The following is a 26,025-nucleotide window of genomic DNA, read 5'->3' on the forward strand; positions in this document are numbered from 1 at the left end:
TCACAATTAGCTTGAGTGTAATTTTATGCATGTTGTACCCTATCAAGCAGTTTTGTTGACAAAAGCTTGCTTTCTTGGATTTATTGCAACTGATAAAAGATCTGTGATGCCAGACAAGAATTTAGCTACATGGAAAAGGGGGAAAGAGTGGGTCAGATGTAATAACATATTCTAGATGTTATTCCTGCCAACAATTAATGGGAAAATTAATTTTATGAAGCTCTGTTTACAGACTGACATCTGGAGGACTTCTCAGCTTGGAAAATTTCCAGTGTGTAGATTTATGTACTACTATTCCTCCTCTTTTCCCCTTTTTTCCTTAAATATTCCACTTTTCAGATCTGTACCATTCAGTTAATTGTGAATGAACGTGAATTATTTTGTTGCTGTGATTTCTTTTAGGATTCAATGTACATAAAAACTGAAAATGCTTGCTAAAACAGATCTTCAGTGAATACTTATTGAAATGTATTTAGAGATATAAAGAAAATCAAAGTGTTCTTTTAACTTAAAGAAGTTCTGATCAGAGAAGTCAGAATATAGAGCATGAGTAGAACTTTTGAAGTATGAAATGAAAAGCTTGTAGTCCTAGCAGAAAAGGTCTTTTTTCCCTCTGTTTTTTTTCTTTTTTTTTTTCCTATATAGCTGTCTTTTTGAGTTGGAAAATGTTTTTGAATCACAAAATCTTGGTCTACCAAATATTATATTGAGTAGTGTGTACTTGTGCCTTATCCAGTTTCTTTTTCAGTCTAGTGAAATTTTGAAATTTGCTTTAAATGTTTCCCTTCTTTCAGTGTGACAGTAATTGTAGTGTGGTCTCCACACCTTCCTTCCTATGGGAAATCAAAGCATGTTGTCAAGGGTATCCGTTGTTATCTTGAGGATGTGTATCTGTGTATCTTCCTACTTCCTTTTAAAAATTAGTGTGTTGTAGCTAAGGGCAAATAGACCTTTTCCAACTCTTATTCAGTCACTGTCATGATTGAAAACTAATGAAATATTTTGGCACCAGAGGCCATCAATTCTCAAGGCTATGTAAGTTACTGAATTTTGGGTTTAAGAATGAATGTTAGAAAATGTCTCTATTTCCATGTAGAAATTCAATAGATACTGATTGACTTGGTGAGTTTTCACTCATGCTGTTACAAAATGTTATAATATTAAAATATATGATGCCATTCTTAATAGTTCTTTGGGGCAGGAGACCTTAATTTTGTATCCTGTATTTACAGGCTAGTGTTTAAGCGTGTAGATTTTGTCTGAACAATAAAAATGTGAAAAATCTAAATTGACTTGTAAAACACTGACTTCTATTTCCTCGAGTCTTGTAGTTTACATTTTAGTCACAATTTTCAAATGGCAACAGAAGTACTGGTTTACAGTTATTTTCATTTAGGCTGTTGGTACATTTGTATTTAATGCAATGTCAGACATGACCCTACTGTTACAGTATTTTAACATGAAGAGGTTTTTTTTTTTTAATTTCTGATTTTCTCTTCCATTTTTATAGCAGGTATCCTAAATATTTGAAGCTGTCATGGGTTGCAAGTCTGATGCATTTACTCCTCACCTGCCTTTCTTACTGAAAAAAATTTGCTTGCTGTAAATCAAACATAAATCCTGTGATGCAACTCATACTTTCTCTCAGGGTGTATTCGGATAAAGCAGCTTGTCTTCACTCTTCCTCAGGAGCCAAAGATGCTGTATTAGTTCTTTATCTGGTAGGACTGAGTGTTTTCAGAGGCTTCACTGGAGCTGCCATGTTTTACCCTGGCTAGTCAGGGTGGTACATTTCTTTAAGACATGGTGCATTGGTTTGCCAGTCATTCTGAAACTGCCAGGGAAAATGCAACTCTCCTACTTAGAAACGCAGCCTTTTCTTAAATTTTACTCATTTAGTTTAGTAAAGGGAGGATAGCCTGTGTTGCTGCAAATTTGATGCACTTTTTATGGGGCCTGGTGTAGAACATGTCTTTTCAAAACAGAGCAACTCTTGCATGAAGGTAAAAAGTCAGTCTGTGCCGTTGGGAGTTGATGTGCTGCTTACAAACGTGCTTTCAGAGCCCAATAGATGAGTAAATGGATTTGTTTGCTTGCTAGTGGTGTTCCTGGGAGGGCTGTGAGAAAAAGATGCAGCTCAGCTGTGTGCTGTATTGTTGGCAATGTGCTTACTGTGAGGCCATCTTCTTGCTGTGGAATAGTGACACATCCTCCAGTGTCCTGACCACAGCTGTTCTGAAATAAATATACATCAACCTATTCCACTGCAAGCTAATCCAGCTGATACTACTACTAGATTATACTTCGCTTCATAGTTTAAATGTAGGCATTTGAACATATTTGAAGAAAAAGCTGTAAGTAATTGTGTTGTCTAATGAACGGCTCATAAAACAATGTTGAAACATACAAAGATGTTATACCATATATCCTATAATTGCTTGAGTAAGGCATGTTATTGGACACTGACAGTGTCCCTGCATTTCCTTTAATAAACGTACTGTATTTAATAGCCCATCAAAAAAAAATCAGTATGTCATTTTCTGTGGCAAGCTAGCAATCGTCATAGGTTTGTTGATTTTGTAAAGTTATTTCATTCACAGTTAATTACTTTATTACAAAAATAGCTCCGAGTAATTTGTTCTTTAATAAAAATAGCATTATTTTCCATGTTTTATATGGAAGCAGTTTTGCATATTCTGTGGTCTAAATGAATTCAAACTTTTTTTCAAGATGACATAAGTAGTAAAGAGAATTCATTAAAGCACAATCAGTCTTCTATACAATGGTAATTGTTTTCTTTAGCAACTGTTTCCTTGGAGTGAAAGTAAAGACTATTTTAGTTTTATATGTTCCTGTCAGCTAATTTATCGCCTCTTTTCCTCAGTTACGCACCAGTGAATTTGTTTTGTTGCACAAACCCCACATTAAGAGTTGTCCATTTTCACCTAGGTGGCTGTGCTACAATCCCAGAGTCTGATCTAGAGGAAAGGACCATTATACCCGGCTCCACAGCGATGTTTGCCAGTCATGGGCAGACCACAAAGCAGAAATCCAAGCCTGGTAAGAAAAGGAAAATTATGTTATTTCACTTATGGATGTACAGCTCATCTTTACAGAGTGCTTGTGGACGCATGAAAAAAAAAAGGGCATCTATTTCAGCCTTTGGCATAATTTCTAGCTTTTCTTGCTACAATAGTACAATGCGTAGGATTCTGAACTTACTCAGCTTCTTCTGTCAAGAATGGCTCAGCTGTAAAGGTCAGTCTTGGAATGAAATAACTTCACAGTTCAAATGTTTTGTGCTGCATAGTACTTGAATGAGATTCTCACAGGTTTTATTCATGATCTCTTCCACAGAGGCAAAATGAAACTGTGGGCATTTTGGTGTAATAAAGGGGTTTTTTTTTCCCCTGTGGTATGGTGGTTACATTTTGTGCCAGCTGATTAAAATATGGTCATTACTTATCTTTTGTGGGGAGACTTCCTAGAATTTCAGAAAAATATTATTGGCTATAATAAAGTGAAATTATACTGGCTATAAAATATGCTGCATACAGTGATGACACATTTTCTGGAAAGACTTCTTGCTGCCGGGAACTGTGATATAGTGTTAACATATTTTAAAAGCAGCTCTGTAAAGTACTGCCTTGCAGTTTAATAAAGTGTCTGGTAAATTCTCAGGTTTTGACTATAGCAATTTCACATTTTGCTTGCTAAGTTGTACCTTCACACTTCTTTTCCCCTCTCCTTGACTGATTTTATCCTATAATATTATAAAGTGTATTTGAATGTTGCTTGTAAATCAAAAGTCTTCATTATGGATGGGTGTTGAAGTTAAGAAAAGCAGCTTAGAGGTTGCAACCAACAACAGTAAAAAATAACAAGTCCTTATTCATCTGCAAAACTCAGTTAATTGTGTGTTTAAAAAGCATTCAGCTCCTTGTTTGTCCAGCTAATTGTAGCACAGACAGGCAGGGAGTTGGAATAGATAGTTAATTTCAATAGTAGAATTTACATTAGCAAACTTTTATTAGTAGGCAGGAAAGAAGGGTATATAATGCAGCAATGTATAATAATGCCACAGTGTAACTTAAAAATTAGTACCTGCTTACAAAACAACCTGAAAAATCCCCTGAAGGCCTACAGCTCTGACTTTTCTAGAGTGTTAATTACTTGTGGTCCTCATGGATTTCAGGTCAGTAGAAGAAGAGAGCCTGTCAAAGTCGACATAAATATAGTTAAACTTTGCCATCTGGATATCTTAAGTAACCTCCTGGTAATGGAAAAGTATATAATCTCTCTGATGTGGGGTACAATCCTGATAAAATTCCAACTTTAGGCAGTTAGACTCACAAACATATGGAAGGTTATATCTCTTTGCCTGATGCTCCAGTCTTCTGATCAAGCACATATTTGTTCAGTAGATAGTGTTCTCCTATATTTAAATAACCTTATTACTGAAAAGACTAGCATGAGTGGAAAAGTGTAGAAATGTATTCATGAGCTCCAGAAACAACAGCATGGGGACCTACATATCCTAGTGTAGGTCTTAGCCCATGATATAAATTGAGACTTACGTCACATAGTTGGCTGTTGTTGCATTGTAGCTATAAAAGGCAGAATGAAAACTTTGAAAGCTTTTTAAAAGTCTTCAGGTTTACAGCCATGTGTTATACAAGTGAGTTTAATTCATTCATGGTAAGAATTGACTGCCATCTGCCAGCTAGTGCTGCAATATAGAGAACACCTAGAATATCTGCCACCAAGCTGTCTGGAAATTCTAATTGCTATGAGTGTAAGAGCCAAGGGAGCTACTTAAACCTGAAGGTAACAGTAGGCATGAAATCACAGCCTTTCAATGTTTTTCTGTACATGATATTTTTGGACTGATTTCTTGCTCAGGCACCACAGACTGCAGCAAGACCATGGTGATTACAAAGAGCCCTCAAAGAATATTTTCTGTATCTTATGTATCTTTTTATTTAAATTTGCGTTTAATTTAACTATGTGCATTAAATGAGAGGGAAAAACGGACAAAGTAGAGTAAAAGTAATTTTTCTTGTCGTATCTTCCTTCATTTCCTAATGGAGTTCAAGATAGATTCTTATGATAAGTTGTGGGTTGGTTGTTTGATGACCCTAGTGACCTCACTTCCAACTCAGGATGTTCTGTGATTATATGATAATGTGTTGGATGAGCTATGCAAAGAACTGAGGGAAATGAGGGACTGAGACCCGTAAGACTGAGAGAAACTCAGTGAGAAACTGTGCTGTAGGGCATCATCCTGTCACAGACTTGCAAATTACCTCATGCAAAGTATTATACTGAGACTTTCCAGGGACCTACTAAGCATGCGAGCAAGACTTTTAGCTTTACTTGGAATAGTTATTTAGGAGAGCTGAAAATGACATCTAGTAGTCATCTACAAGTCTGCAAGGACAGAATGAACGGTTTTAGCCCAATAATGGAGTCTCTTTGGAAGGGGAATTACTGGATTTATGATGTTTTCTTTTAATTGCTGAAGTAGTTCTCACTGGGTTGTTTTTCTTACTTATTTTTTTCTAATCCAAGTATATTGTGATTTCATAGTGAAGAATGGGATCACATTCGTGATATTTGGAAGCTAACGGTATTATTGCAGTTGTAGGAGTAGATTCTTTTAGATGGCTTTTGCTTTGAGTAGATACGAAGTACTCCCTTAACATTCTCTGTCCCAGTGAATAGAAAAGAATTCATCTATTTCTTACCACCTCAAGACATGGAGTCTGTGTGCATTGCTTTGGGATGAATAATGCTAGCATGATAAATCCCTGCTGATTTTGTTCTTGCTGTTTTAGTTAGAAGGAGGACAGAGGAGCATATATTGCATATAGACTGCTCAAGCCTAGTGGAGAATTTGACAGCTATAACACCAATGGTGACCTCTACTGCAATCAAAAATATGAGTGTAGTGACTGTAGACTCTACATATGTACTGTGGAATTGCTTTCTCTTTTGATGTACTCTTCCTGCTGTCTTCTGTTTTCTTCTTTACAAGTTATGTATTCCTAACCAGAGTTGCTTCTGCTTGAGTGATTTGACTTTATTGAGAAGTTTTCATGTGTTCTAGAAGGTAACAATTAAGAGATTTGCAGAGCTCTACTTCTCAAGCTCTCACATGCGCTAGAATATTTTTGTTGGAATTGATTGAAAATATGGTTTGTCGCAAAGAGGTATAAAGCAGTTCTTGTTCGTGCAGGTTTTTTAGAGAAATCTCTAAGAAACATGGGAAACTGCCTTAAAACAGCAATTAAACTGTGCTGGTGGTGAGCTTTAGGATGTAATAACATATGCATTTATCAGTATATAGTCCTTTAAGTATTTTGAACTGCTTGTATGCCCTGTGCTGCATGCTACTTACTATGAAAGAGAACTTCCTAAGACCTTTTTTCCCAACAAATATTCCTTCTTATTGTTTTACATAGAAAGGGTCTGGTTGGTTTTTTATGAATAAAGAGTTTTATGCTGGTAAATCATGACTAACTTCTCTAAATTGATGGAAAAGCAGATTAAAAGTTAGTATGAATAAAAGAATGTTTGGCTTGAAAAATGTATCGTGGTTTTTTTGGTTGTTGTTGTTGGGTTTTTGTGTGAAACCATTGTGCTGATCACACTGGAATTACCTTACTTGTTCAGGATTTTACAGTACTGGAAGTCAGATTTATCAAGTGTCATGACATGCAGGTAGTGGAATTTTCACAACTTGTAAGACTTGATTTTTCTGGGAGAATTTTTCATCTAAGATCCTGTAAACCTATTCTGTAAATGATCCATCTAAACAACAACAAAAAAATCTTTAATATTTAAGGGAAATATTTGCCTGACTTTGCCATGATAATTCAGAATAATTGTCTCTTCCTGAGAGAGCAGTATGGCTCTGTATTTACATTTATTGTTTAAACACAAATATTTCTGAGGAGCTATTTATAAGACAAAATATTTAGCATTTGGATTTGCTACTGTGCTTCTACTGTTTTAGTTATATTCTTTGTATGTTGCTGTCATGCAAATATTTAGATGGCTTAAAGATTAAATTTAAAAGTTCTCATCTTCTATGATTATATTTAGTAAAGTAAATAAACTTCCATAGTTTAATACTCAAAGTATCTAAGACCAAAAACTGTGTCAGCATTTCTATTTATGATTGGAGTAGATTTTTAACTGTCTTTAGTTTGAATGTGCCTTATTATTTTTGATTAAATAGACAGGCACCTATACAACAGTGAGGTTGAGCTATAAACTCCAGTAAAACAAGACCTTTTGAGTGTCAGATTGTCAAAACACCCTCCAAAGCTACACCCAGACATGGTACAGCTGCATGTCTTTAGTGTATTTTATTTATTTTGTTACTTTTTCTCCAGCATTGAATGGCAATGCTCGTGTAGATGCTGTAGGTGCCATTTAAGAGATCTTTCAACTTCACCCTTCTGATCAAAGATTGCTGTTTTTAATAGCCTAGACAGTTTTAAGAACTATCCCATGGTTCCAGCTCACAAACATGTTTACTTTCACTAACTTTTTAATAAGCAAGATTGAAACTATTTTCCTTTAAAGGGTCTAGGGACACATTATATTTATCTATGCGCTTAATTTTTCTTATGAATACACAACTGTGTGAAACTGCAGACTACATTTGCTAAGTAGCTCATCAAAAAGTGATGTAATAAAGGATGAAATTTTGTGATAGTGTTTCATGTATTTGATTTTAGAAAAGAGTACTCTTAAACACTTGGCTTTCTATAAAGAGTTAGATAGTAAGGAGCTTTTGGGTATGAATTGCTGCCAGCTCTCCACTGAGTCTTTTTATTTTTGTGCTGAACTGTTCTTAATATTACTTCTTGCCTACACATATGAGGAAAGGCATATCTTGGAATTTGTTTTGAAGGGTGCCTAAATTTGCTGTAAAAACCCTAAAATAGGTCTGTGAAAGATTTCTCTTTTCTCTCATACATATATTGTCTATATATTGGACTACTAACTGCCCTAAATTTTCAACATGCATGAGTAAGGTGCAGATGGCCTTACTACTGTTATTGTAATAATTGTAATTTGCTGCACTAGTAATCATTTGGATACTGATGTTTTTGCCAATTACAGCAAAAGTATTTTCAATGTACAAGGCAATTTACTTTTCCAGGTTAGACAGTATAATAGGACAGAAATCAATTGTACTACTAACTGTATTGTACGTGAGATTAAATAAAAGGGAAATGTTTAAGTTAAGCTAATTTTGAAAAAATATCCCTACTGTCTAGAGAGGGATTTCATGCCCATAGTGAACTTTCTAAACAATCAGCTGAATGAATCAGTACTGTTTGCAACACAGCCTTTTCAGCTCTTCATGGCTGAAGTCTTGAACCTGAATTTCTGTCTGAAGTTTGGTTACTACACTCATGGCATGAGTTTTTTAACAGACTTATTTTTTAAAAGTTGTGAAGGCCCAATTAACAGGTCTCATCTGAAGGGGTAATTGTGATGCTGACAGTTGGAGTTCAGTTTCAAGCATTTTAAGAAGTGAGTTTCAACACAATGTTTGGCCATTGGTTAACAAAGAATCCTGAATTAGAAACAAATCTGTCAAAAATGCGGAAACTTGTGATGGCCTCAGGTAAGTGAAAGCTCCTTCTGACCTAACCTCATTAGTTGCTCACTTAGGTATTTCCCACTGATGTATTGTGGTATTAGGAGACTAGATCCTTGTTTCTTTCTGTATAGACATTGCTATGCAATAGGAAAGATACCAGGAGCCTGCAGCTGGGCCCACCTAATACTTTAAAATTACTAAGCTAATTGTTTCCACAAGAAAAGGTGCAAAGAAAATCACTGGGCTACAAAAAGCCTATTTTTCTGGAGAGAGTTGAAGAGATTTATGGAGATTTTCTTTTCCACAGTCTGTTTTTCTAAAGAGCAGTACAACTTAAGAGATTAATGTGAGAATTCCTTCATTAAGTCAATACCAAATGAAGTACAGTTTCTCTTTTAGCAGGAGCTTGTATATACATCTCCTCTGAAATGTAATATAGCACATGAGAACACAGCAAGTCTTATATACGTTGTATTATTTGCAGATTGTACTATATTATAATGTATATCGCCAGCTGCAGTGAGTAAAGAGATCAGTCTCTGTGCTTGCCCCATACCAGCAGTTGTTAGTGTTTTACAAAATGTTTTCATTCAGAGGTTAAAAAAGTCTCTGATTAATTCTGCTTTGTTTCATGACTGTCATTCTAACCAAGAACTGAGGACTCCCTTACACTCTGCTTTGTGGGTTGTCTCAGAATTTGCTGTGACATCACAGAAAAGAGGTAGGAAATGAACAAGTCATGATATAGACAGCCTGACCCTTCTCCTTCAAATTGGTGGCTTTAATTGAAAGAATTGTTTGTGTAAAGTGTTTTGTTTTTTAATGAAGAGAGAATTCAAAGGCGCTCTTAAAATTATTAGCAAAGGGTTGCTATTGCTGCCGTTAGGGATTAGAAAAGAGTGATAGAAGGCATATCAACATATTCATGGCCATATCCAAAGCTTTCTGGAATCTATCAAAAAGCCTTTCCTTATTTTTAATGAGACCTGAACATGAGAAACCTGATGGATAATGGAAGGAACACATAAAAGATAGGTTGGGAAGAGAGGGCATGCTAAATATGAAACAAACCCAGAAATAAAGTCTAAACACATTTTTAGGAATTATGATTAGGTTTTGTAGGCAAGAAAGGGGAATTGTAGCCCAGTGAAAGGAATAAAAAAAATAAAGAGGAGTTTAAAAGCTTTTTTTGGGGACTAAATGTTAGTTTTCACATTTCCTTGGCAGTTTTCCTGCATAACTATGTGCTTAAGAGAAGTAGATGATTGTCTGTCACTAGGATTCATTCACGCACTTGTCTTCTGCAAGTAAAGATGGGCAGGAAAGAAACTAGTCAGACTTCTCTGCTGTGTGCTGCTGCCTACTTCTCATATGTCTTGGTGCAGATTAATACTCCATTTTCCTTGTAAGTGTTTATAAGACTTCTTGTGTTGCTTTTCCTTCCTCCACTGCATCAAGAAGTGCTGATTAAAGTGCACACTACAAATATGCCCACCATTCTGCAGTTTTTCTCATGGTTTTGAACTCCTGGCACTGTGTTCTTTAGCTCGGGTGAGGTCTTTTTTACTGAATACTCAGGAAGACTTGTTTCTCAACACATGTGTTTATCTACCTAATGCATTACTGGCTCTCCAATTCTGCAACACAAAACTTTGTACCTCGTTTTTTGTTTAACTGGAAAATTGTAATTTTTGTACAGAATGTGGATAGCTTTGAACTTTATACATTCTTTGGACTAGTGCATTATTCCTGGCTTCACTTCTTTTGTCAGATCTTTTTTGGTTTGTGAGATAGCCCACAGATATCTGTGCTACTTTCTTGACATTATAGAATAGTATCTGTAAACTTTACATTCTGCTGTTGATTCTTTATATTTATTTGTGTTAGATAATAATGGTTCCTATATGTTCATGTAAGTCTTTGAGAGCTATAAACATTTCATGCTGTTCTTATTTCTAATGAGCTGTTATTATTAAAATAAAGAGAATAAAAGGACAGAGACACTCATCAATATATTATTTGAATGCCTGCTCAAAATTCCAAGCCAAGAAGAATTTAGATGCTGCCAGGCATATTGAATCCTGCTCAGGTTTTCATGGTCTGGACAACACAGTTGACAGATAGACACTTTTGGCTTCTGCCATCCATCTTTGTATAAAAGAAGTAATTAAATCAGAGGCATTCAATAGCACAAAACAGAGCCAAGCACTCCACTTTAAGATCTCCTCTACTGCTGAAAACCAGTACGGCAAATTTCAGGAAATCCCAAAAACTCACTGAGTACTCCAAGGGAGGAGTTTTTCTGATGCAGAAACTTGGAATTGTATGACTTACATATTATATAAAAGTCAGATTACACTTAGGGTTACTTTTATCAAAAAACTGTTTCACTACCTTTTTTAGAATCCTGAAGATAATATTTTTGTAATCATCTGATATATCAGATGAGTATTAGTTATTTGTTAATTCCAGGATGAGCCTTTAAAATGGTTTTCCAGGTCTTTTTTTCCAGGTTATACAAAATGCCAAGACTCACTTTATAGCTTGTCAACATTGGCCACCAAATGGAGATTAGCTCTAGATCTTTAGGAACTGTTTGCTGGAAAAAAATGACATTGTGGAGGTGTTAGAGGTTATTTTCCAAAATATCTTCTTTTAGAAGTAATTTTAGTGTCTTGCGCCCCTTTCTCCCCTCACCGTTCCAGGAGGCAGCCATCCATATTATGAGCTAATGGCTTAAACGTTCTTCAGAGAAAGGAAAAAAGGACTGTTTTTGAGATACAGGATTGCATGAAAGCACCTGAAACTGCAAGGATCAGTTCTCTCTCCCTGAGGGCTGACTCTGCAACCCCCTGAAAAATAAGGGATTCGAATGGAAACAGTGACTCTCATTTAAACAACTGCTGACACGCCTCAAAAGAGGGAGCACATTCCCACATGCTCTTTGTTGGAGAATGTTACTGAAACTGCAAATAGGTTTTCCATGTCATTTTGTGGAAATTATCAGTGCCATTATAAGCCACTTCGGAGTTTTGCTAGAGCTTTGAATTGTCGCAGAATGGATATTATTGGTAATATGGATGATGTGTATTGCAAGTTCACATCATCTTAGTTAAATAGTATTGTGAATAGTATTAAAATATTTCTGGGGTTGGAATCATAATATTTTTCCTCTTAATTATTAAAATGAAATATTCAAAATGCTACTGCACCCTCAAGGTTCTACCACTCACAGCTTTTCTATAGAGGCAATGTGATTGCCATGCTTGTACAGGTAGGGGATACTGTGATCCTGGTGTTGATATGCCTTGGAAGAGGCTTCTACCTCAGATCCCAGTAGTCTATTGTAGATCAAAATTTTTCTCACTCTGGTGTGCTGGAGCAGTGCACATTTTGGTCATGCTGGTTGTAATTCTTAAAACTTGTTACTTAATATGGACACTAAAATTCTTATTTTGCATTTGTATGCTGTAGTGTTAGGAGCTCTACGGCAGTTTTTAAGTTCTCCACTCACTTCTCCAGAGTGAACATGTGCCTAATCCACGTTCTACTTGTAAAATAGAATCTTATGGGGTCCCATCTCTGTGTGCTGTCACAACCATCACAGGTGATGCACTGTCATGAGCTCCTTGGTTCTTGAATTGGTTCTCATTGCCTGTGGTTGTGAAGTGAAGCACATGTGACTGTGTTGTACCTAATACTTGAATCTATTGTATTTTTAACTTAAGTCACTGGAGAATTAAATGTAGTAGTTATTGATACTTTGACTGTAGTTAATGCGGGTCTTCTGATGCCTACTGATCAAGGGATAGATCAATTGTAGTGGCAGAATTCAAAAGTCAGGCTTCCAGAACTGATTCAAGTTCACCATCCTGATGAGGGTGATTGGACGAGTTTGTTAAGGAATTGTTTAGTACCCTGGGAAAAAACAATATTACGCTTAGGAAGATTTCCACAAAAGGGACAAGCAACAGCAGAGCAGTAGCCCTTATTATTAAAATCAACAGTTGCAACAATGCAGTGCTTATAACTTACCCTGAGGTAAACAGTTATTTTGTCAGCCTCATCAAATATTTATCAGCCATCACTGCTAAGCACATTCTAGTTCTGAGTTTTGTACTGTTGTACTCCACAGAGTATCCTCTCAGCTATTTCACCTGTTAGAGTAATTATGTCTTCCTGTGGTTGGGTGTCACGCTCACCAAGTTAGTATTAAGCCTACTGAAATCTTTCCAAAAGTAGGATATGAGGCTGAAGTAGGAGTGAATGAAAAACTGGGTAAGTGCTGGGTTTTTAATAACTGCTGGAACATACAACCAGATGAACTCCTGCTGCACGAAGCAGTGCAGGAAGCAGGTCTGTCTTCGTGGCCTCTGTTAGTGCATGTACCCCTGCATCAGGGTTTGCTAAGCAGTAAGTCAGTGCACAAAGCTGAATAAGTTTAGTACTTTGGAAACATAGGCTGGAAGCAAAAATAGTCTGCATCTCCTAGGAAGATTTTGTTTTCAAAATTTGGTTCTCTTTTAAAGGGAAAAATAGAAAGGTGTTCCAAAATGTTAATCAGAACAGGATATGATATTTAGAGTGGTGTTAGAGCTAGGTCTGATTCCTTTAATGGTACCCCCAAAACAAATGCATGATATCATTTAATGAAGACATATTTCTTTTATTAGTGTCAGGTTATTTTTCAGCCACATTCCCTCACAGGACAAGTGTTGGGATGTTGGGGCGTTGACAGACAAGGTGAACCACAAGAGAAACCCTGTAGTTCCTTAGTTTGCTCAGTTTCTAAATAGAGTAAAAAAATTTTGTGGCACTGATAGACTACATAATTTTTCAGCTCACTGTGTAGTAACTATCTAGCAAGTAAAATACTATTTAATAAAACCTGAAGTCTTCATTTAGTTGTCTTTAAAATTTCTTTTGGGGCCTTGCCCTGTAGAATGCTCTACAATTATGAACCTTTATGTTCATAATTGAATTGAAGCAGTGATTTATTTTTTTTAAATGTATTTTGGCTCATAGATGTCATAGGTGTCTTCAGATCTAATACCTTGAGTGTCATGGACAGGGTGATGATCTGTGTAGGACTGTGCAATACCCCAGCTGTGTTTTAGCACCCCAGAGAACACTACTTTAGAAGTTAGAAGCTAAGTTTGTTTTCTGAAAAATAGCCTTAGCAAAATGTTGCAAATTGGATTTTGATGTGATCTCAATCCCATTCAAGAAAATCTTAAATGGAAAAGCTAGGAGTAAGAAATAGTAAAATTATCTGCAGTTAGACAGAGTCAGAGGTCTCCTGTGGCTCTATTTATTAAAAAAAAAATCATTTCTAGCTTTATTCTGTTGCGCATATTCCAGCAAATGTTACCTTTTTTTTGTGTTTATGAATACCAACAATTTGTCACTTTGAGCTTGGCAACTTCTGTCATTGCTGGTGAGAAAGATGAAAAAGGAGCAAGGTAAGAACAGGGGATAGAAGACAATAACACAGTAGAAAATACATAAATGTACCACAACACGTGGGTATTAGTTCTCCCCCCTGTAGTCATAATTCAGTAAAGCTTTTGATTGTGAAAAATGTGATTAAAAACATCTGCTTGCTTTCCCCTGGGCTGCACTGCTAGCAGCATTAAACAAGCAATCACTGCAACCGTCCCTCAGGTCTGTTGCAAAACATGCCTGAAAAGATAACTTCTGCAGTACTTGGGGTAGCTAACTCAAAATTAGACTGGTTGTATCCAAATGAGCTACAGCCTAGAGTGGGGAAGTTGCCATGGCTTTATCTTCTCATCCTCTCAGCCACCAAGTGTTTCTTCATTCACTGGTGTAAGCACTATTTTTAATGATCAGGTGGTAAGGCAGCTTTAAGGAGCTGAACAGATGAAAATTTCAAAATTTGGTTCAAGTTGTTGTTTTCCTAACCTTAATCTTTATCCTTATAGTTAGACCATCAAAAGGACAGGTTACTGTCTTGTGGGATCAGTGAGCTGTAATTGCGTCCACAGCTGCAAAACTGCTAGTTCTGCTGTGGGAGAGAGGTTGGTATGTACATCATGATGCAGGGCGAGAGCATGACCATCCCTGTGGCAGCAGGCCATAGCTATGTCAAATTAAGTATAAAATGTGATTGCCTTCTAGCTTTTGACTTGATCAGCCATCTGAATCATTCCCCTCACAGAGGCAGAACATGAGTGCTGGGTCAAGGAATAAGGGAATAGGGAAGCCACAACTGCCCCACCTTAGGTTAGCCTACGCTGTCCCAGTAGCTAAAGCACAATCAAACCCTTAAATAGGAGCATTGAGAAAAGAACCCAGAATACTAACAGGATATTTTATGTGTGCCATGCCTTATTAAGTGTAATTATAAAGTTATTCTGAGTTCTCTTACCTAATGAACCAGTGCTAGAAGTACCAGGTTATTTTTATGCCATGGAAGATGGTTTGTGTATGATGGGGAGCCTCTTCATTCTTGTGTTCACAGTCCATTGTGCCAGAACTCATTTATGCTTTTTCCTGGCAATTTTCTCACAGCTCTAAAACTGTGGACACAGGACCTAATCCAACAAAGTTTTTAAGCATGCACTGCCAAGCATATGTAGCCTCACTGGACTCACAAGGGAGTATAGTAGGCAAAGTGAAAACGCCCTCTGGTCTTTCTATATCAGCTGTACTTGGTCCTTCTTGGAGTAAAATTGGTTGTAAGCCTGAAAGAAATGTCATATTAGGACAGCCGCTTCTCCTATTCTCAGCATTTCCTTGGTTTTGTCAAATGGAGAATAGGTCAAGACTCCATCATGAGCACTAAGCTAAGCCAACACATAAATACCCTTGAGCAGCAGTTTTACATTTTGGAGTATTTGTAGCTAACAGCTAAATTTTAGGATAACAAACTGTTCAAAGTCTGTGTTAGTTCATTTCTGTAAAATACAATTTTTATTCTGGGTGAATTCCAGATGTTTGAGCATGGACTAGAGATCAATCTGGAATGGTCTAAAATTAAATACCGTTCTTTCTTTTCTTTTCCCTTTGTTAATAGGACTTTTCAGAGAGGCTATTTGATAAACACAGTGTAATAGTGTGTAATAACAATAAATGGTACTAAGAATTTTGCATTTCTTTTGCTTTCTTAAGAACTGTTCAATTTTGCACTGACTAAAAGTCATGTGTCACATCCTGTATTTCAGTTTCTTTTCTGGATCCTCAATATTTGATATTTACCCCATGGCCTATATTGTATTCTCTAATGCAAGGGCAAACTTGAAAACATAGACTGATTAACCAAAACTGATTCCTTTTCTCATTAAGTGATAACCCTTAAGATCTGTATTTCAGATCTGTTCTTTCTGTTGGTTGGCTTTGTTTTGAAGTGATGCCCTTTCTACTCCCATTTTCTTGTTTTTCTTCTCCAAACTTGGGGTTGTTTTTCTTACTGGAGAATATTAAATTCTTTTCAGTGCTTAGCTTGTATGCTCAGTAGAGATGCTGAAGGTTCTAGCACATAGTGGTAGTTGTGAAGGTGGTTATGACTCCTAGATTTTCTGTCCAGATATGATTGGTTGGTCTGTAGTTCTGTGATTTTGTAGTCTGGATTTTATTCAGAAGAATTAGGTAACCGTTTCTGAATGTGTTGCGTGTTCCTGAATTGGAAAGAGCAATCATAGGTGGCAGGTAAAACTTACTATATTACATTTAGAGAAAGGTAGTTGAAATAAACGCAAGTTTTCAACAGTTTGCTCTGTGATTAGAGTATGTTTTCCCCTAACTGAATTTTGTCTTATCTGTATTTACTACCCATTTGTTTTGGCTTTCAAATTCAGGGTCATTTCTTAGGCAGCTTAGGTCAATGGCTCTCAGGGTTCCTCCAGAGCTGAGCATTGCCTCTCAGTTCTTATTGCTCAAAATAATGGTTCTCTGCCAGGTTCATTCCTGAACTCCTCCAGAAGGTTGAATGAGCACTAATTGTTACCAGCAGGAATTTACATAGGCAGCTACAACTAAGGCAACAAAAGTCTTGGTCTCAAACTATTCCAGAAGCACCCCTCACAGGTTTGTGTGCGAAGCTGATTTTGCTTCCTCCTAAAATTAGGTTCTTGGTTATTTGCAAAATCACAGAAGAGAAGCGAGAGAAATATATAATACAGTTATAATAAATAATCAAAAAGTAGCTAACTGAAATAATAAGTATCCATGCAATTCAGTCTAGAAAACCAGAAAGAGTTTCCAGACTTATTTCTGTAAAACAGTAGGAAAGCATTTGTGGAAAAGATGGTAACAACTGAAGTTTATATAGAAATTTAAAAATTGTTATGAGATGAATTAGGTATTGTAAACAGTGTTCTAATTCTCAAAATCATTAACCTAAATCACTATTTCAAACACAAATGATTTTTTTTTTTCAACAGTTATTTGGTCTTGGAATTATCTGTAGTTTCAGTACTTCTCTAAGTTGAAAACCTCTTTCAGGGTTTACCTGTTGAGTGCCCTGTAGTTGCGGGAGAAACAGCCTATTAAGTTTTGTTTGTTTGTTTTTTAGTTACTAAAAGCAACCTGAATGCTAACGTTTCTAATTTTCAGAGTAGAAGCATTGTGACATACTGGGTTCTTATGTTCCAAAAGAAAGGTGGAGGGGGCTCTTTCTTAACTCCCAGTGAAATACTCTGTTAGCTCTTGAAAAGCAGGTCTTTCATGCTTGTCTTCTCACCATTATCTCCTTGCACAGAAAAATAGAAGTTGGATTTGAGGTAGGTTTTTATAGCCATTTTAGATCCTTGGAATGTGATTTTGCTTTATATGTATTATTGTCCATATTGCATATCCATGGTGATATGCTTTGTTCTCTATTTTTACAGCAAACGGGATGAGTTTTAAAATCTGCAATATACATTAAGCAATGCTTGTTGCCTGATTTTGTCATAAGTAACAGTTTCAGGGGAGACTATTCTTGGCAGGCACTGCTTGAAGTAGAATTAACAGGCTCATCATGATAGAGATCCCAAGAGACCTTCTTTCTTTTTACAGATATAAAATAACTGACAAAACTTTCCATAAGAATCTCTGTATAGACTTTCCTTTGTTTTGTGAACCTCTTTTCTCCCAGAAAAATATCTATCTCTCCTACCTGTTCATATCCATTTGTCCTGTCATATGACACCTCTTTCCACCTGCCATTCCAATGGAAGCTGGAATAGTTATTTTTGAGTTGTTCTGAGGAAAAATTTGTCTCATGTTGAGATGAATTTGTGAAATTTGTAAAAACATTTCCTTTAATTTCCAACATAGATTTACAGTCAATAGAAAAGGGAATGTCTTGGTAATAGATTCACCTTTGCTGAAGTGGCAGAATAATTCTGATACTGAGAGAGTGATAAGCAAACTGATTTGTCAGGTATTCTGGTGATACAAACATTGGCACTGGGCAACTCATTTTGGCATAGACTCCAATCTTTTCTCTTGCCAACTAAGATTGGGCATATTAATTTTGTTGAAGGGTACTGTGCATTCAGGTGAGATCAGAAACAGTCTATCATGTTGTGAACAAAGGAGCCTTAGTACAGGTAAATGTGCTGAATAGCAATGCTTTCAAATTATTTGATCATAAATTTATGTGGAGATAAAATAATATTGAACATTTATGAAGTCCAGTTTTTTAAAGACTGAACAAACTCTGAATCCATTTTCAGTTTGCTTAAGTCTTGTCCTTATAACAGACACCTGTCAGCAACTCTTGGTTTATCTTGGGCCAGTAAGGGATAACAACATTATATGGAAATATTTTTCAAAACCTAAGGAGCAGTTCAGTTAAAATTTTAATAACAAAATGGAGAAAAATATCTTCAAATGTCTGCTCCCCAACACTCCCATTCAGGAAAGTGTGTTAAGACAAAGCTACATTAGAAATTTGGTATTCTGCTCTTTATTTCTTCCATGCCGTTTCAAATCGTTGCCATGGTTTTAGATGATGTGTTAACAACTAGGTATTTAATAGAAAATGGTAGCTAAGTACCTGCAGGACATTTGACAGGAGTGGAAATACAGGACCACCAACAATGGCAATGCAGTATCAAACACAAGTTTGTTTGAGTATAACTGATTAGATTGATCCAACACAAAAAGGGTACCAATAGGAAAGTATAAACTTTTCCACCTTTGGAGGATATGCAGAGATCTGTAGTATGCTTCAATGGTGCACTTGAAATGTGAAAGTATGTTTAGCCAAGTGCATTACTAAGTATGTGGTAAAATAAAGAAAACAATGCTAAACATGTGTGTAAGGCACTCCTACTTCTTATGCTTGTGACTTGACCCCCTACTTATGTCCCTTAAATTCTACTGAGCTCACAGCAGTGGAATGAGGCAAGGCTGCCAGTATCTTATATTTCATTCATTAAAACTTTAAACAAAAACGTCTTACTAAATTATGAACATTTTAAATCTCTTCTGGAATGAACTTCTGAGTTATTTTAGGTATAATTTATTATTTGAAGGTTTGTGCCTGCGTAATTTTGAATTCAGCATCAGGATCTGTATAAGATTTATGTAGAGCTACTCATATTTAATTGGAATGTTTATCCAAATATTCAGGTTATTTACTTAATCTATTAGATTTGGAAAGAAGCAGACTTTTGCCTTCTCCAAAGGTCAAACCTACTAGATACCTAGCATTTTATGAAGACAAAAAGGGAAGATAAGTTTCTACTGTCTCCAGTGAATCCATAGGTCAGAGTTTTGGTCCACTGAGCTCAGAATTCAGTATAGCAAAAATAGATGGCATAATATTTTCTTAAATTATTTTGAATATTGCTATTGTAACACCAATATATTCAAGATTGTTCATACCACTGATAGGTTGTCTTTTAAATTAAATGCACTTTGCATCAAGCACAAAGAGCTGTGTTTGGACTGCTCACTGTGGGCCCCTAAGAAAGTGTTTCAATATATGAAAACACAAGTTGAGCTTAGGTTCAAACTTCATCATTCATTCCACCTGCATTAGCAGCTTCTGAATAGTTAGTGGAGAAAACTGTTTCCTCTAAAGAACTAGTGAAGATACCCATATCTACCCATATCTTTCCATGGATTGTTTTGGAGCTTACCTGGTGCCTGAATGCTGTGCAGGGGGCCACATGGCAATGGGGGCAGCTCTACTAGGTTCAGGAATTCATGTCTGACAGTGCCTTTGCTTTGGAACTTCTCATGCCATGCTTGCACGTTTTTCTAGTCCCACCTCAAGCAGTTCTGTCAGCCACTTCTCTGTGCAGCTGCAGAAGTGTTTGAGTCAGTCCTGGAAAGTTAAATGATGGGGGTTGGAGGAGTGCTGTTGCCTATTTTGGAATGAGTATTGTTTATGCTCTTTGACTACATTTGTAGATGTGTAACATCAGCAGGTTACCTGTCTGCTTGGGCCTGTGGAGACCAAGGGCTCTTAAGTTCAGATTCCAAAGAGCAGGAATGAGTAACAGGTCCAGTGCAGTTTGTACAGTTTACACTGCAGTACTTAAAAGCAAGTGCATGTGACAGTAGACATAATTTGTGGTCTAAAAAGTGATTTTAATGGCTGTGCTGAGCAGTGCAGGGCAAAAACCGCTTGGCATTTGTGGAAGGAAACAGTTTGTGTGGAGAGCTTGATGTTCACACTATCTATATTTCAGGGTGTTTCACTTCTGACTCTCTCTAATCTGCTCCAGTGGACTCCATTAGTGGTTGGAGTACATTTTCTAGCATTGCTCCATCTAAAAGGACTCTCATCTGTCTTCTTTTAGTTCTGTGATATATGGACCAGAGTACGGAAAGTGGGGATGACTTCAAAAGCTCATTTCTGTTCCAAATTGAAGTTGTAGTGTAGATGCATCCAGTATATGTCACTGGTAGTGGCAACAGAATTAACTGAACATGCTATTCAATTTTTACTCATATTTGAGTAAAGCATTTCAGTAATTGGTCTTTAATTATTAAGTATCCAAATTGTGTATATGGTACTTAACTTTTAAATGAAGTATTTTCATATGGTAATTGGAATTGTTTTCATCCATATTTTGTCCTCCTGTTTCTGTTTTTACCTGAGTAGTTCCTGTTATGGATCATTCAGGTATTGATTGTATTTAAGTGTATTCCCACATTCAAGTAAAAATCGAAAAGTATATTTTAATCTCTAATCTCCCTGTTCGTATCTACATACCTACAACTCCCCCCCCACACACACTTGGAATAGGAAATGTTGCTACATTGTGATATACAACTTAAAGGAATTTTTCTTAGTGTGTCTATCCCTGCTTTATACTATTATTACTTGATTTTGTGTGGAATTTTAGAGCAATATGAGTTTAAAAAGGTTTGAACACACTTATCTGGTAAGGGCTATCATACTGTGTGAAGAGCTGGCCAAATGTGTCTTTATCAGTTGAATGAAACCTAAGCTGAATTTTTAAGTACCTGAGAGAAACCTGCAGTACAATCCATGATCAACTTTTGCAAAGCTGCAAGTGTGCCTTTTGGACAAAAATTTACTTCTGACTGTCTTGGATACTGGTTTAGTTTTCCTTTTATGACTGTCCAGGACTATTCCTTTGTAAGGCAATGAAACAGACTTTGCAAAATGGATCAGCTTTTCATTCAGTTTTGTGAATGCCTGGTTAAGTTGGTCTTCATGTAGCAGTCACAATTACATTTGCCATTCAGTGGGTGCATCTTTCATATAATCAGAATAAAAGTCAACTAGATTGTGTGCTGTGCAGTCTTTTTAATTTACAAACCTTTTTATATAATCCATAAATAGCAGTAATCAGGAGATGATGAAATTTTAGAATTCTTCTAGTTTGAGAGTTTAACTCTAGTCAAATATTACAGGAAGTTTTGAAAGTCTCAATATAATTTTGAAACTAGCTCTTTACTTTATTGCTCAGGTGCAAAATTTTGCAATCAGTTTACACTTAACCATCAATGAAGTGAACCTTTAAAAACATGCTCAGTACACTTCAGGATCTGTGTACTGTTTAAGAAAGAATGGGTTGCTCAGTACTTGCCAAATAGATAGACAATTAGATTTTCATGTGGTTGGGATTTTTTCAAGAGTTCTTATTAGAAAATACATTTTTTTCATACTAGATTCCTTTAAAAGGTTATTGTTTTTCTGACCAGCTTGAACTTTGATATGACTTCATCACCTTCATCCTTTATATGATAACTCCCCCTGTACATAATTTGTCTAAAATTGTTTACCCTAACCACTTTTCTTATCCTTGCTGCATCTTTAGACTATTAACTCTACTTTTCTCAGTCTGATTTAAACTTTTTTCTATGGAGAAAGGAAAAATACAGCTGTACCTATTATAGCATCCAAACCCCTCTAATTCAAACACATTTCCTTTAGACAGAAATTGTCTTGTGAAAAAGTGCTTCTTTGAGGGCACTCTCCCTTAGGCATTGCTGGTCTGACAAACAAAACTTTTTCTCAGAAGAATGATGTACAAGGGATGAATATCTTTTCACTCACTTTTTTCTTAATTGAGTTGAAATTTTGTTTAATTTTATATTCTCTTATCTTGTTCTGCAGGATAAAAAAAGAGGCATACTTAAAAAAAATAACAAAAGCCTTTGAAGATTCTTTATGGTAGCTTTTAGGATCAACTGTGTCTTTGCAGTCACTTCTAGATTCACCATTTATATGCATGCTTATATTCATAGACAGGTGGTTTGCAGAACTGAGGCCTGAGGTAGTTCTGATCTTTTTAGTTTGTCCCGTAAATATTTATCTCTGCTTTTTGGTTTAAATGTAGAAGTATTTTGAAGCTAAAGCACTTCACTACCACTTGATAGCTCTGCTCTTAAAGTATTTTGTTGTAACTGCTTTGAATTGCAGCATTCATTGTTGTTCTTATGCAATGTACCACGAGTTTGTGGTTCTCCATTATGTTTTAGTGAAGTATATCAAACTATTTTTTAAATGAAGTGTAGGACAAACCCCTATTTTTTTCAAGTGTTCTTGTAGCTTAATTTCTCTTTAAGTTGGTATGTGAAAAATAAATTATCCTCTCTACATAAAATACCTTGTATCTCTTGTCTGTGCTTCCTTTTGCCCATCTTCAGTTATTGTAAGGAGTGCTGTAAATTGCACTGATTCACAGGCTTAACAGGGGCAGAAGTTTAAAGACCTGCATCAGGAAAAGACCCAGAAAGGAAAAAGCAACCAAACTGACTTGATAATTGGCTGCACCATAAAACCTTGTAGTTTTGATTCAACAGAAAAGTGGGGGTAGTAACAGTGAGAGGAGTTCTTTGCTCTACCTCCACTTCACATTGTTCAGGTTGGATAGCTTCATGTGTTTCAACTTGTCCATAGGCTTCTGAACAAAAAAAAAAAAAAGAAAAAGATACCATGGCTTTATAAACCTGGTGGCTTTAAAGAAGAGCACATTAGATCTATGCTGGTGTAGACCAAAGTGATTTGATAACTTGATCCACAGAACAGGGAAACCTCAATTAGAGTTTTGGTTTAATCAAATTTGTAGATTAATTTGACTCACATGGATCAGATCTGTCTAATTATAAAGCTATATGGGACATTAAAAGCATAAGTGTTGCTGATGAACCTCCTTTCATTTATTTTGTGTGTTTCATTCTAACAGAAAAGCCCTTGGGTGCTGAAGTATTAGGATCAGTTGCTTTGCAAATCTCAGAGAAAGTATAAGGAACTCTCTTTTTTCTTTTTCTTTTTTTTTCCTTCTTCTTACCCTAAGGGGTTGTTTTTTAAAGATGACCTATAATTTTGTAAGCACAACTTTAATTTTGCTGTTTAATTGCGAAGCCGTATTTTGGGATTTAGTCACCTTCTTGCTTGATTGCACCTGCCTACTAGGTAGTTAGATGACTAACCCCCTTAATTTGATTCTCCAGTTAATTGCAAAAAGAACTCTACTAGAGTGAAATAGTCAGGATTGAAATAAAAATAAAAATGATGCTAGATTTTCTTCCTCTGATATTTTTCAAAAACACAGCGTAACGTTGTTTACCGAGATTTTATTGCTGTCTCCTCTGGCTGCAGCCTTGACGAAATTTAATTTTATTAGTAGATTTCACTGACGTTATGTTTTCTGACATTTCTTATTTTGACTGATAATGTTGTATGAAAAGGTCTCTCTGTGTGGTATATTTAACTGTGGTGGAATTTTACTTTCCATTTGTATTCACATATTTTTGTTTTCTGTCATACAGGTGGTATGTTAAGTGGAATAAATGGTTGCAGTGATATTTTCAAAGTTGCAGTCACTGTTTTACTGGTGTGTTTAATACATGTTGGAAACATGTCTTTTTTTTAAAAAAAGAGACCAACTTGTCTTCAGTGCTCCTGATTCATAACCCATTATGTCCCACACTAAACATAGCCTTGCTCATTTACGCTGATCTCATTCCAGGAATGTGTTGTGTAACAGCTGGCAGTGCACAACCAGAGGCGTCATCCCAAGTGCCTGCAAATTATTTCAGCAGAGGCTGTAGTCTCTTAGTACCTTGCATGCAGTGTTTGGCACTTCCCAACATATGGCACCTACTGGATGTTCTCATACCCTCGTGCTTTTATATCATCTATTATCATGGTACTGAGCCAAAATTTTAAATGCTTTGTATTCTTGTTCCTTATGTGTGTTTGTTGCTGTTATTTAAATAGGCAGGAAGGGAGGTTTCTCCTGAGGTATGGAAGCAGCAACAAACCCTGTATCTTCAACTTTCTGCCAAAATCACTTTTCCCCTATTGTCTTTCTCAGTTTTCTTCCTCTGAAACTGTATACTAGGTTATTGTTCACTGGGCTGTATGATTGACAATTGCTGGCTGTTTTCACATAGGCAATACCATGAATAGTGAAGGTGGGGGCTGCAATTACAAATAAACATTCACTGAGATACCATACAAAATTTCCTCCTGAGGAAAGTTGTTGGTTTCTTTCTTTTTTTTTTGTTCCAAGTGCTCTTACTGGTACAGTGTATACTCTTCAACAAAACCAACATGCAATTATACAATTGACAATAATTATTTTTAAGAACAACTTAGATCTTTATTTTTAAAGAAGATATACAGTAGTTTATCTGTCTATTGGATCACATAGTGGTGTAATGTCTTCTCATGGTGGTGTACTGTACCGAAATTGATTTCACAGTGTCTGTTTTCTAAAGGCAAGATTGGAAACACCTGTGTTGGTGTTTAAAATAGGACTTAGAAGAAGTGGACAAAAAATCCTAAGAAAACAGTGGTGAGCTCAGGCTCTACTTTAGCCTTAGAGATGCCCTAAATGCACTAAGGAAGTCTGTTGGACTGAAAGTTCTCTTATTTCACTACTTCTCATCAAGTAAGGGGGGGAATATGCCTGGAAATCCCTGGAGCTGTGTTCTTTGAGCATTATTAAAATACACCCCCAATGTCTGCTTCAGAGAACAACTTGGCATAACAGCTATACATACTCAAAATCAAGAGAGGTTTTTTTACAAAGATACAATGGCTGTCTTCAGTGGAGGCTTCTGTCCTTGATCCATTCTAACTGGACAATCTTGGTAGGCAGTCATGCTTTTGATAAAGAAGGGAGATGACATTCCAACCCATGTAATTATAATATTTCCTGCTTGCTGTCGTTATTGTCTCTAAACATAGCTTTTTTGGGGTTTTGGGCCCCTTACTTTGAAGATATTTTGCTGTGCCCAGCAAAATATTAGACTGTGTTAGGCAAGTGACCAGGACTGCAGTCTGGAATCAAATGTCCACTTCTTATGTATTTCAACCCTTAACTTCAAGATTTCTGAGAAGGTACTTCTGGATCTCTCCCATAATTCCAATTCCACTTCTGGTGCATTGGCCATCCAGTCTGCAGAATCAAATGTAGAATAAATTACTGCTATGTTGTTGCCTCTTGTTTTTCCAGCCTGATTTTCATATCCAGGCTTGCAAGTACACTTAGGGACCTAATTTCCCCTGCATTTGAGTTTGTCCTGCATGTACATATGAATGCATATGTCTGTGGAAATTTTGGAAAGGATCTGAATGCCAAGCAGGTGGATAATTAGTTGTAAGAAAGGGAAGGATAGAGACAAGCAACTCTGAGGTCTCTAGTGAAGGTGTGAGGAATACAAGAGAGATAGATGAATACAATTGGGGGCACAGAAAAGAACAGTGAGGGCAAGAGGATTTGTCGGGGGTGGGGGAAAATGTGAAAAAATGAAGCCCATATGGATTTCTTTTAGCTGCTTTTCCATTGCTGCATTCTGCCTTGTTTTGGTTTATAATGATTTTTCCAAGTACAACATACTTAAAAATAAATCACCGTTTTCATCAGAGTTTATTCACTTGCAATTCTGATTCTGTTTTTAAAGTGCAGCTGTTGAGAATCACTCAAGATAGCTTACATTTCTTTGTATTTTCC

General features: G+C 36.3%; 1 protein-coding gene across 1 annotated transcript in view; it reads left to right on the forward strand.

Annotated features, from left to right (window-relative positions):
• BBS9 (Bardet-Biedl syndrome 9) overlaps nucleotides 1-26,025 on the forward strand; it is a 282,925-nt gene that overhangs the window by 165,685 nt on the left and 91,215 nt on the right. The window contains exon 22 of the mRNA XM_071429624.1: nucleotides 2,950-3,060. Coding sequence (XP_071285725.1) covers nucleotides 2,950-3,060 — 111 coding nt within the window. The remainder of the gene's footprint in view (nucleotides 1-2,949; nucleotides 3,061-26,025) is intronic.

This window comes from Agelaius tricolor, unplaced genomic scaffold, assembly GCF_023055355.1.
Source record: "Agelaius tricolor isolate 1412-34295 unplaced genomic scaffold, bAgeTri1.0.p SCAF_6, whole genome shotgun sequence".
Classification (NCBI taxonomy): domain Eukaryota; kingdom Metazoa; phylum Chordata; class Aves; order Passeriformes; family Icteridae; genus Agelaius; species Agelaius tricolor.